The 12,597-nt window shown below is 38.4% G+C and overlaps 1 protein-coding gene across 9 annotated transcripts in view; it reads right to left on the reverse strand.

Annotated features, from left to right (window-relative positions):
* LOC128694021 (scoloptoxin SSD14) overlaps nt 1-12,597 on the reverse strand; it is a 170,848-nt gene that overhangs the window by 51,747 nt on the left and 106,504 nt on the right. For all 9 annotated transcript variants that reach the window (XM_070090851.1, XM_070090857.1, XM_070090856.1 and 6 more), the window contains one exon: nt 5,647-5,867. In XM_070090851.1, coding sequence (XP_069946952.1) covers nt 5,647-5,867 — 221 coding nt within the window. The remainder of the gene's footprint in view (nt 1-5,646; nt 5,868-12,597) is intronic.

Consider the following 12,597-nt stretch of genomic DNA (forward strand, 5'->3'; position numbering starts at 1 on the left):
TCCCATCCCATCAATCATCACCAGATCTTCAATAAAGGTAAGTGTCATGTAACTGTGCATGTCTTCTTCAGTTTGTGTGTATTAAAATTAATATTTCATGTGGTAAAAAATTTTTTTTTCAATACTTTGGGGTGTCTTGCACGGATTAATTTGATTTCCATTATTTCTTATGGGGAAAATTAACTTGGCTAGCGATTATTTTGATTAACGATGAGCTCTCAGGAACGGATTAATATCACTGGTTGAGGGTCCACTGTATATATATGTATATGTATGTAAGTATTGTAGGTAGTAGGTTGGTAGACAGCAACCGCCCAGTGAGGTACTACTGTCCTGCCAAGTGAGCGTAAAACAGAATCCTGTAATTGTTTTACATGATGGTAGGATTGCTGTGTCTTCTTTCTGTCTCTTAAACATGCAAGATTTCAGGTACGTCTTACTACTTCTACTTACACTTAGGTCACACTGCACATACATGTACAAGCATATATATATACACACCCCTCTGGGTTTTCTTCTATTTTCTTTCTAGTTCTTGTTCTTGTTTATTTCCTCTTATGTCCATGGGGAATGGAACAGAATTCTTCCTCCGTAAGCCATGTGTGTTGTAAGAGGCGACTAAAATGCCGTGAGCAAGGGCCTAGTAACCCCTTCTCCTGTATAAATTATTAAATTTAAAAAGAGAAACTTTCGTTTTTCTTTTTGGGCCACCCTGCTTTGGTGGGATACGGCAGGTTTGTTGAAAAAAAAAAATGTATGTATATTATTATAATTATTATTATTATTATTATTATTATTATTATTATTAAAGAAAATACACAGTGCTAAATGTTTGAGGCAGGTTAGTTACCCTGCCTCAGAGGCATGTTAAAAAAATAAAGGTTGGCCATCACTAATCCAGTTCCATCAGTAATTTGGCACTAATTTCAGCTAGCGTAGTTTAACTCTTTCACTGTCGGTCCCGTAATATTATGGCTTGCAAGCCACTGTTGGTCCTGTAATACTATGCCAAAATTCTAGTGACTTCCTATCTTGTGAGAGAAAGCTGGTAGGCCTACACATGAGAGAATGAGTCTGAGTGGTCAGCGTGTACAGTATAAAAAAAAATTCCTGCAGCACATAGTGCATAATGAGAAAAAACTCCGACCATGTATTTGGTTTAAAACAGCGACTTTGCAGTGTATTTTCTTATGGTATTTGTGGTTGCATTCTCGTTTTCTTGGTCTCCTTTGATAGAATGGAAGATAAGTTACAGAAATAGAGATAATTTTGAGTGGTTTACGAACTAAATGTACCTTGAAATTGATCTCAAAGTAGTGGAAATGCTTAATTTTTGCCAATGTTCAATAGTAAACAAATCACGTTATGCGTCCAATACACGTCAACTGGTGGGTCTAATATGTTGTCACAAATGCGGTGATATTAGTTATACCATTTTTACAATAATGCAGTAGTCTGCATGACAGTAAATCTTCTATTTTTTGTGTTTACCTGGAGTTTACCTGGAGAGAGTTCTGGGGGTCAACGCCCCCGCGGCCCGGTCTGTGACCAGGCCTCCTTAGGTCAGTGTCCCAGGATGCGACCCACACCAGTCGACTAACACCCAGGTACCCATTTTACTGATGGGGAACATAGACAACAGGTGGAAAGAAACACATCCAATGTTTCTACTCTGGCTGGGAATCGAACCCAGGCCCTCACCGTGTGAAGCGAGAGCATTAACCACCAGGCCATCAAAATGGAAAGCAAGTGTGAAAGGGTTAAAATTTCCAGGTGTCGCCACACCAGCCTGCTGCTACTGTTTGGTGGTGCTACTTACAGCATAAGTCATTCCAATTAGTTTTCCTCCATTTATTGTTAAAACCTGCTCAATTTTAGCCCTAGCCATGGCTCCAACGAATAAAGGAAATGTTTCATGTTCTGTAAAGTGCAAACATCATTCATTGTCCATAATAGATAAGGTTGAGCTTCTGAAAAAGCTTGACAGCAGTGTGTCTGTGACATAAAGAAACAGGAAAAAAATTATTAATTTTTTTTGCTAACAGTGATTCAAAGAAATAGATGTGTAAAAGGAAAACACTGAAGGAGGTAAAAGTTCAGAACTAGATCAGGTTCTGATGAAGTGGTTTGGGCTATGTGTAAGTAAAAGGTGTTGAGCTGTCTGGAGCTCTAGTGAAGGAACAAGCCAAAATTTTTCATGAACTAGGACTAGATTATGAATGTGATTATAGTGAAGGTTAGCTGCAGTGTTTCAAGGATCGACATGCCTTAAAGTTTCATGCAGTGTGTGGTAAAAAACATTCAGTGGACATGGAAGCAGCTGTTAAATTTGTTGACGAGTTTGCCAGTTAGTTTCAGATGAAAAATTAAGTCCTGAGCAGGTCTACAATGCAGATGAGACAGCACTGTACTGGAAATGTACACCAAAAACTCTGACAAATGAGGATGCAGAATCACCAACAGGATATAAAGCATTGAAAGATCGTGTCACTGTGCTGGGATGCTCTAGTGCCACAGGAATGCACAGATGTAAGTCACTGGTCATCGGTAAAAGTTTACGTCCCAGGGCTTTCAAAGGTATGACACAGTTTCCCATGATTTACCATGCAAACAAAAAAGGATGGATAACAACTGAAATTACATTAAATTGGTTTGAAAATTATTTCGTTTCAGAAGCAAGAGTTCACTGTTACTCTGTTGGTCTAGACCACTACTGTAAGGTAATCCTAATTTTAGACATCTGTTCTGCACATCTGAAAGCAGAACTGCAGAACTGGCAAAGAACAATGTTTTCAGTATCTACTTCCCACCTAACTGCACATCATTAATTCAACCCTAGGACAATGGCATACTACGTTCTTTTAAGTCTAAGTATCACACCAATTTTATGAGGCGCCTACTGAGTGCAGTTAACTCTGGCAGACCAATACGTGAGTTTCTTAAGAAATTTAATGTGAGAGATATGGCTTACTGTGTTGCCAATGCTTGGGAGTCTGTAGAGGCATCTACACTGAAAAATGGATGGCATAAATTGTGGCCAGGGTTAATGTTTGAGACTGCACCTGGGAAAGACATTGAGAATGATTTTTACAGGATTTAGGGCTTCAAAGGAAAAACAGATTATAGTGATCTGGCTAATCCTGCTGTGAAGGATCTTGCATCATTATACTGACTCAGAAATTGTGCAGATGGTTATAAATCCACAGCAGCAAGCCAGTGGAGGACAGAGCAGTGATGAAAATGAGGAAGATGTAGCAGAAAGAATCTCTATTGATAGGTTAATTCAGTTGACAGGTGAACTGCTAAAAGGTCCAGAGCAACGCAGTTTTATAAGTGAACAAGAAATAATGAACGTTTACATGCTGCAGGATAAACTAATCAAAGAAAGGCCAAAATATATAAAACAGCTCAGCTTGCAAGATATGTTCAAAAAAAAAAAAATAGCTAAAAAACATGCAACAGAGGAGTCACCACTTGAAAATCTAGTGCCTTCAACATCTGCTCAGCCTGATGTGCTGCCAATGTCATCATCAGTTCCTGATATCTCAGTCACCTTCCAAGATGAAGAAGATAGCAATCCTGACAGCCCTTCATCTCAAGACATGTAAATATGTTTAGCTGTAAATTTCAGCTATTCACTTTGGAAGCAGCAGTGATGAACTTTCTTGTGTAAGTCAAGTTGGTTAACTTTATTAGTGTATTCTAACCTAACCACTCTGTAATCTAGCAAAATCATTAATCCGGCACCCTACAGGTCCCAATGATGCCAGATTAGTGATGGCCGACCTGTACACGTACGTGTATTATTATAGCTATGATTATTATTATTATTAATATTATTATTAAAGTAAAATACACAGTGCTAAATATTTGAAGCTAATCAGAAAAGGCATTCTCCAATTATCAGAGAAACCAATAATTCCCATTTTTTAACTGTCGGGAAATTCGCAGATTTGCACCTACATGGTTTAACCCCTTGACTGTTGCAACCCCAAATCCTGAGGTGTCTCCTAGTGTCGCAAAATTTAAAAAAGAAATAAATTATTTTTCCTTATGAAATGATAGAGAATCTTTTCCTGATTGTAATGACACCAAAAGAACGAAATTTGATGGAAAACTGACGGAATTACGCTCTCGCAAAATTAGCGACCTCGGCGATATTTATGAATCAGCGATTTTGCCCACTTTGAGCCCTATTTTCGGCTAATTCCATTGTTCCAGTCGACTAAACTCATAGCTATTTCTTTAGAACTCCATTTTCTCTATCAATTGAGTACAAGAAACTGCCCATTTACCAATTTCAACTACCCAATAACGTGGTCAGAAATTTGCAATTTGGCCAATTTCACGAAAAATAAAAAATATGACAATTTCAAAATAGGGTCCAGAATGAACAATGCAGACATTCCTGGCTCTAAAATAACATTTTCTTTGTTCATCAGTCACGTCTCCAGGCCCCTCTGATATTTCTCCAGGCCCCTCTGATATTACTCTTGTTTTCTATTTTGAATTTTTATTCAAACAAAAAATAGATTTACTGTTATGCAGACTACTGCAATATTGTAATAATTGTATAAATAATGTTAACCCATTCATGATTGCATATCAGAGTGGCTAGTTGGACATTTATTGGAAAATGACATCATTTGTTTACTTTTGAACATTGGCAAAAATCAAACATTTCCCCTACTTTGAGCTCCATTTCAAGGTTCTTTTCATAGTAAAACCAATCAAAATCACCTCTATTTCTATAATATATTTTCCGTTTTATCAAATGAGACCAAGAATGAGAATACAACCATAAATACTATAGGAAAATAGGCCACAAAGTCGGCATTTTAACCCTTAAACGGTCCAAACAGATCGACGTTCAAATTCGTAGTGCTACAAAAGTAGATCTACTTTTTTTACATATTTTCAAATATAACAAAAAAAATGTAGATAAAAGTTTTTTTTACACGTTTTCACATGTAAAACAAAAAAAAAAAGATCTACATTTTTTTACATACTTTCAGATGTTGAAAAAACGTATATATACATTTGGACCATTTAAGGGTTAATTAAAAAAAACGGTCGGAGTTTTTTTTTTTTCATTATGCACTGCGTGCTGCAGGATTTTTTTTATATGGTGCACACTGACCACACAGACCCATTCTCTCACATGTGGGCCTACCAGCTTTCTCCTGCTTGATTTGAAGCCGCTAGAATTTATGAGTATATATACGTCAAAAATGGTGGCTCGTAAGACGTATATATATAACCAAAACAGTCAAAGGGTTAATCTTACAAGGAATATCCTTATAATATGCATCAGCCATTAAAGATTTGAGTCATTTAAAAAACATTCTCAGGTTATTGTACAGAGACCAAAATCCATTTTGGGTCTATAAAATTGGCCAAAGGGCACCTACTCATGTCAATAGTTACACGAATCTTTCCCTACTTACAGTACACCAGCACTGAAAATATGAAACTAATTCAATGAGGCATTCTCAAGTTATAAACAATAACTTTGGAGGGAAAAATAAAAATTGAGCAACCACTTAAGGTATCACTTATAAGCATCTTCTCCGGGGATTCCTAATTAGCAGAGCGCTTTTTGCTTATAAAAAAATATTAAAGAACCAAAATAAAGTTTATCCTTACCATTTTCCATTAAAATTTCATTGCCATGATACATGTCTTCATATGCAGCTGCTGCAGCACTTTCTCTAGCATTAAGAGAGTATGCCTTTCCTGTGGCCCGTTCATAATAGGTCAGGAGAAAGCCACCTCCTAGACCCATTGACTGAGTATTAATCACACCTACACAAAATAGCCCTGCTACTGTTGCATCTGCTGCACTTCCATTCTTTTGTAGGATATCCCTGTTGAAAGTTTAATATTAATACACTAAAAGCACAGCTTTTAAAATATACATATTAACAATTAGATCTATAGGTTTTATAGCCATGATGGTATGATCATATGAAGCAACTGGATAATGAAAAATTTTATTTTTATTAACACATCAGCCGATTCCCACCAAGGCAGGGTGGCCCGAAAAAGAAAAACTTTCATCATTCACTCCATCACTGTCTTGCCAGAGGGCTGCTTTACATTACATGTAGTTATAAAACTCCAACATTAACACCCTTCCTTCAGAGTGCAGACACTATACTTCCTATCTCCAGGACTCAAGTCCAGCCTGCCAGTTTCCCTGAATCCCTTCATAAATGTTACTTTGCTCACACTCCAATAGCATGCCAAGTATTAAAAATCATTTGTCTCCATTCACTCCTATCAAACACTCTCATGCATGCTTACTGGAAGTTCAAGCCCCTTGCACACAAAACCTCCTTTACCCCCTCCCTCCTAGGCCGACCCCTACCCCGCCTTCCCTCCACTACAGATATATACATTCTCGAAGTCATTCTGTTTCGTTCCAATCTCTCTACATGTCCGAACCATCTCAACAACCCCTCCTCAGCCCTCTGGATGATAGTTTTGGTAATCCCACACCTCCTAATTTCCAAACTACGAATTCTCTGCATTATATTCACACCACACATTGCCCTCAGACATGACATCTCCACTACCTCCAGCCTTTTCCTTAGTGCAACATTCATCACCCATGCTTCACACCCATATAAGAGTGTTGGTATACCCATACTCTCATACATTCCCCTCTTTGCTTCCACGGACAAAGTTCATTGTCTCCACAGACTTCTACGTGCACCACTCACCCTTTTTCCCCCATCAATTCTATGATTCACCTCATCTTTCATAGACCCATTTGTTGACACATCCACTCCTAAATACGTATCTGAATGCATTCACCTCCTCCATACTCTCTCCCTCCAATCTGATATCCAATCTTCCTTCACCTAATCTTTTTGTTATCCTTATCACCTTACTCTTTCCTATATTCACTATTAATTTTCTTCTTTTACATACTCTACCAAATTCATCCACCAACCTCTGCAACTTCTCTTCAGAATCTCCCAAAAGCACAGTGTCATCAGCAAAGAGCAACTGTTACAACTCCCACTTTGTGGGAGTTGATTCTTTATCTTTTAACTCCACACCTCTTCCCAAAACCCTCACATTCACTTCTCTTCCAATCCCATCTATAAATATATTGAACAATCACGGTGACATCACACATCCTTGTCTAAGGCCTACTTTTACTGGGAAATAATCTCCCTCTCTCGTACATACTCTAACCTAAGCCTCACTATCCTCATAAAAACTCTTCACTGCTTTCAGTAACCTACCTCCTATACCATACACATGCAACATCTGCCACATTACCCCCCTATCCACCCTGTCATATGCCTTTTCCAAATCCACAAATGCCACAAAAACATCTTTAGCCTTATCTACATACTGTTCACCTATGTTTCACTGTAAACACTTGGTCTACACACCCCCTACCTTTCCTGAAGCCTCCTTGTTCATCTGCTATCCTACTCTCCGTCTTACTCTTAATTCTTTTCAATAATAACTCTACCATACACTTTACCAGGTATACTCAATAGACTTATCCCCCTATAATTTTTGCATTCTCTTTTGTCTCCTTTGCCTTTATACAAAGGAACTATGCACACTCTCTGCCAATCCCTAGGTACCTTACCCTCTTCCATACATTTATTAAATAATAGCACCGACCACTCCAAAACTAGATCCCCAACTGCTTTTAACATTTCTATCTTTATCCCATCAATCCTAGCTGCCTTACCTCCTTTCATTCTACCCACTGCCTCACGAACTTCCCCCCCGCTCACAACTGGCTCTTCCTCGCTCTTACAAGATGTTATTCCTCCTTACCCTATACACAAAATCACAGCTTCCCTATCTTCATCAACATTTAACAGTTCCTCAAAATTTTGCCTCCATCTTCCCTATACCTCTAACTCTCCATTTAATAACTCTCCTCTCCTATTTTTAACTGTCAAATCCATTTGGTCCCTAGGCTTTCTCAACTTATTAATCTCACTCCAAAACTTTTTCTTATTTTCAACCAAATTTGTTGAAACAGTACACAAAAACAGAACATGGAAAGGTAACTAGGACTGTGTTTTCTTTGCCTCATCTTCTACACTGCTTTTCCTTATAATGTAAATTTTACATGTGTATGTGAATGTATGTTGAAATGTTTTTTTCCTGAACTTAATTATTTATCTTGTGCACTGATAAGCATATATATATAGAGGCATTCTTTCTTCTTTCAACAAACTGGCCATATCCCACCAAAGCAGGGTGGCCCAAAAAGAAAAACAAAAGTTTCTCTTTTTCACTCTAGTAATGTATACAGGAGAAGGGGTTACTAGCCCCTTGCTCCCGTCATTTTAGTTGCCTCTTACGACACGCATGGCTTACAGAGGAAGAATTCTGTTCCACTTTCCCATGGAGAAAATAGAGGCATATATTTATTAATTAAGGTGATGCACAGTATTTTCCTTTTTACACTTAACTAGCTTAGTGACCTAGCCTGTCCTTGATAAATTAATGTAATATAATGTAGCTTAGTCCTACCCAGTTTATCTTGAGGCAGCCTAGATTTGGTTGGTGTTCCCTAGTATAAGTAAAGTAGTCTGAGTTTTGCTATGTCCAGATTGATTGTCATGGGGCTATTGCAATGATGAATTTGTATGTACATATACATGTATATATATTTTTAGGTATATAATGTAGTTTGAATTTTTTTTTTAAATTTTAGTTTTTGTCATCTCATTCCATGATGATTAAGGTGATATTTTACTTCATCAACCATCTCATATCAGGGTAGGGTAACTCCCCCCCCCCTAAAAAAAAACATTCACCATCATTCATTTAATCATTGTCTGGCCAAAAATGTACTGACATTACAATTCTGATAACCTGACAAAAACATCACATTTGTTTCCACTGTTTAACATGTTCACACAAGCCTACTGGGTGTAAAAGCATTTACCACTCCCACCCATTTCTGGGTTGGCCCCTATCCCTGCTATTTACTTGATCATCTTATTCTCCTGTATCTTCTCCAAATGCCCATACCACCTCAACAATCTCTCATCAACCCTCTAAATTATATACCCTTAGTAACCCCACACTGTCTTCTAATTTCTATGCTCTTAATTCTTTGTACAGATAATTAATTTGCATCATACACTGCCCTCAACATAACTCCACTACCTCTAGCTGCCTCCATATGTTGCACCCATATAAAAAAATGTTGGATCCACTATACTCTGGTATATTACCGTTTTTGCCTCCATTGATACTGATTTCTGTCCATAGATGCCTCAGCACACCACCTACCTTCTTTTTCCCCTCCTAGTCCATTCTATGATGAAGATACCTTCAGAGACCCCATTTTTCTTGTGTTTGATATAGGCCACCCTGAGAGATGGCAATTTCCAAGTAAAGTAACTCCAGTTTTGCTGGAACAAAACCTTTCAAGTTCTGTAACTGATCAGTTGGAATACTTGACACTGTACTTATTACCCTACCGAATTCTTCCAGCTCAGGCTGACAGATTTTATTACTTGATGTATGAAATTCATCTTAAGTGATGAAATAATGCAGAAACATAGTGTGTTTTTGTTTCTACTGTGTAACTGCCATATTGAATAGGATAGAACAATGCTGGTGAATCAGTTTTATTTAATAAAAAATTTACTTTAATATCTTTCTACATCTGCTAAGCACCCAGCCAGCTTTGCTTTGAAAATTTAATACACTAAATGACAACAACCTAGGTAGTAGGTTGGTAGACAGCAACTGCCCAGGGAGGTACTACCGTCCTGCCAAATGAGTGTAAAACAAAAGCCTGTAATTGTTTTACATGATGGTAGGATTGCTGGTGTCCTTTTCTCTGTCTCATAAACATGCATGATTTCAGGTATGTCTTGCTACTTCTACTTACACTTAGGTCACACTACACATACAATTTTTTTTTTTTAACAAGTCGGCCGTCTCCCACCGAGGCAGGGTGACCCAAAGAGAAAGAAAATCCCCAAAAAGAAAATACTTTCATCATTCAACACTTTCACCTCACTCACACATAATCACTGTTTTTGCAGAGGTGCTCAGAACACAACAGTTTAGAAGCATATACGTATAAAGATACACAACATATCCCTCCAAACTGCTAATATCCCAAAACCCCTCCTTTAGAGTGCAGGCATTGTACTTCCCATTTCCAGGACTCAAGTCCAGCTATATAAAAATAACCGGTTTCCCTGAATCCCTTCACTAAATATTACCCTGCTCACACTCCAACAGATCGTCAAGTCCCAAATATCATTCGTCTCCATTCACTCCTATCGAACACGCTCATGCACACCTGCTGGAAGTCCAAGCCCCTCGCCCACAAAACCTCCCTTACCCCTTCCTTCCAACCTTTTCGAGGACGACCCCTACCCCGCCTTCCTTCTCCTACAGATTTAAATGCTCTCCATGTCATTCTACTTTGATCCATTCTCTCTAAATGACCAAACCACCTCAACAACCCCCTCTTCAGCCCTCTGACTAATACTTTTATTAACTCGACACCTTCTCCTAATTTCCACACTCCAAATTTTCTGCATAATATTTACACTACACATTGCCCTTAGACAGGACATCTCCACTGCCTCCAACCGCCTCCTCGCTGCTGCATTCACAACCCAAGCTTCACACCCATATAAGAAAGAGTGTTGGTACTACTATACTTTCATACATTCCCTTCTTTTCCTCCATAGATAACGTTTTTTGACTCCACATATACCTCAACGCACCACTCCCCTTTTTTCCTTCATCAATTCTATGATTAACCTCATCCTTCATAAATCCATCCGCCGACACGTCAACTCCCAAGTATCTGAAAACATTCACTTCTTCCATACTCCTCCTCCCCAATTTGACATCCAATTTTTCTTTATCTAAATCATTTGATACCCTCATCACCTTACTCTTTTCTATGTTCACTTTCAACTTTCTACCTTTACACACTCTCCCAAACTCATCCACTAACCTATGCAATTTTTCTTTAGAATCTCCCATAAGCACAGTATCATCAGCAAAAAGTAACTGTGTCAATTCCCATTTTGAAATTTGATTCCCCATAATTTAATCCCACCCCTCTCCAGAACACTCTAGCATTTACTTCTTTTACAACCCATCTATAAATATATTAAACAACCATGGTGACATTACACATCTCTGTCTAAGACCTACTTTTACCGGGAAGTAGTCTCCCTCTCTTCTACACACCCTAACCTGAGCCTCACTATCCTCATAAAAACTCTTTACAGCATTTAGTAACTTACCACCTATTCCATATACTTGCAACATCTGCCACATTGCTCCCCTATCCACTCTATCATATGCCTTTTCTAAATCCATAAATGCAATAAAAACTTCCCTACCTTTATCTAAATACTGTTCACATATATGCTTCAATGTAAACACTTGATCTACACATCCCCTACCCACTCTAAGACCTCCTTGCTCATCCGCAATCCTACATTCTGTCTTACCTCTAATTCTTTCAATAATAACCCTACCGTACACTTTTCTTGGTATACTCAATAAACTTATTCCTCTATAATTTTTACAATCTCATACATACCCCTCTGGGTTTTCTTCTATTTTCTTTTTAGTTCTTCTTCTTGTTTATTTTCTCTTATCTCCATGGGGAAGTGGAACAGAATTCTTCCTCCGTAAGCCATGCGTGTTGTAAGAGATGACTTAAAATGCTGGGAGCAGGGGGCTAGTAACCCCTTCTCCTGTATATATTACTAAATGTAAAAGGAGAAACTTTCATTTTTCCTTTTGGGCCACCCTGCCTCGGTGGGATACGGCCGGTGTGTTGAAAGAAAGAAAGAAATGACAACATATGTATAATATGCTCTGAATGCTATAGCCCATAATTGAATGAATACTGTTTTGTAAATTATTTAAAAGTAATACTGGACAAGGATTAGTTCAGAATATAAGAAGCTTACATTAAAGGCTTTATATTATGATATGAGTTCATGAAGAGACAACACAGTGTCAGAAGCCCAAGACTGTTGAACTGCCTCTGGCATACATAAGGGGGATTACCAATAGACCTCTGGCTGTCTTCAAGCAGGCACTGGACAGGCACCTAAAGACAGTACCTGACCAGCCAGGCTGTAGTTTGTATGTCAATTTATATGTGGCCAGCAGTAACAGCCTGGCTGATCAGGCCCTAATCTATTGCAAGGCATGGTCAAGGACCAGGCCACACGGGTGCTAACCCCAGGAGCACCCTCCAGGTATACTCCAGGTATGTTATGGGAAATGCACTTGTAGCAAAAATTTGAGTAGTGTGAGGAATGAAAGATGAAAGGAAGATGCTCATGTGGTATGTAATCTGTTCTCCTGGATAATATACATATATTAAGGATGACAAGCAGTAGTGTAATCATGACCGGTTTCGAGAGTTTCCTATTCTCAGAGCCTGGTCTGGAGCCAGACTTTTCTGCTGATTTACTGTTCAACCAGAATGTTGCTATAGACAACCCACTGGCCCACATACCCATCACTGCCTGGTTGACAGAAGTCGTGATCCAGTTTCTTCTAAAAAAAATCTATACTTGTTCTGGCAGTATTTTTGATATCAAC

Source organism: Cherax quadricarinatus, chromosome 33 (genome assembly GCF_038502225.1).
Source record: "Cherax quadricarinatus isolate ZL_2023a chromosome 33, ASM3850222v1, whole genome shotgun sequence".
In the NCBI taxonomy this organism is placed as follows: domain Eukaryota; kingdom Metazoa; phylum Arthropoda; class Malacostraca; order Decapoda; family Parastacidae; genus Cherax; species Cherax quadricarinatus.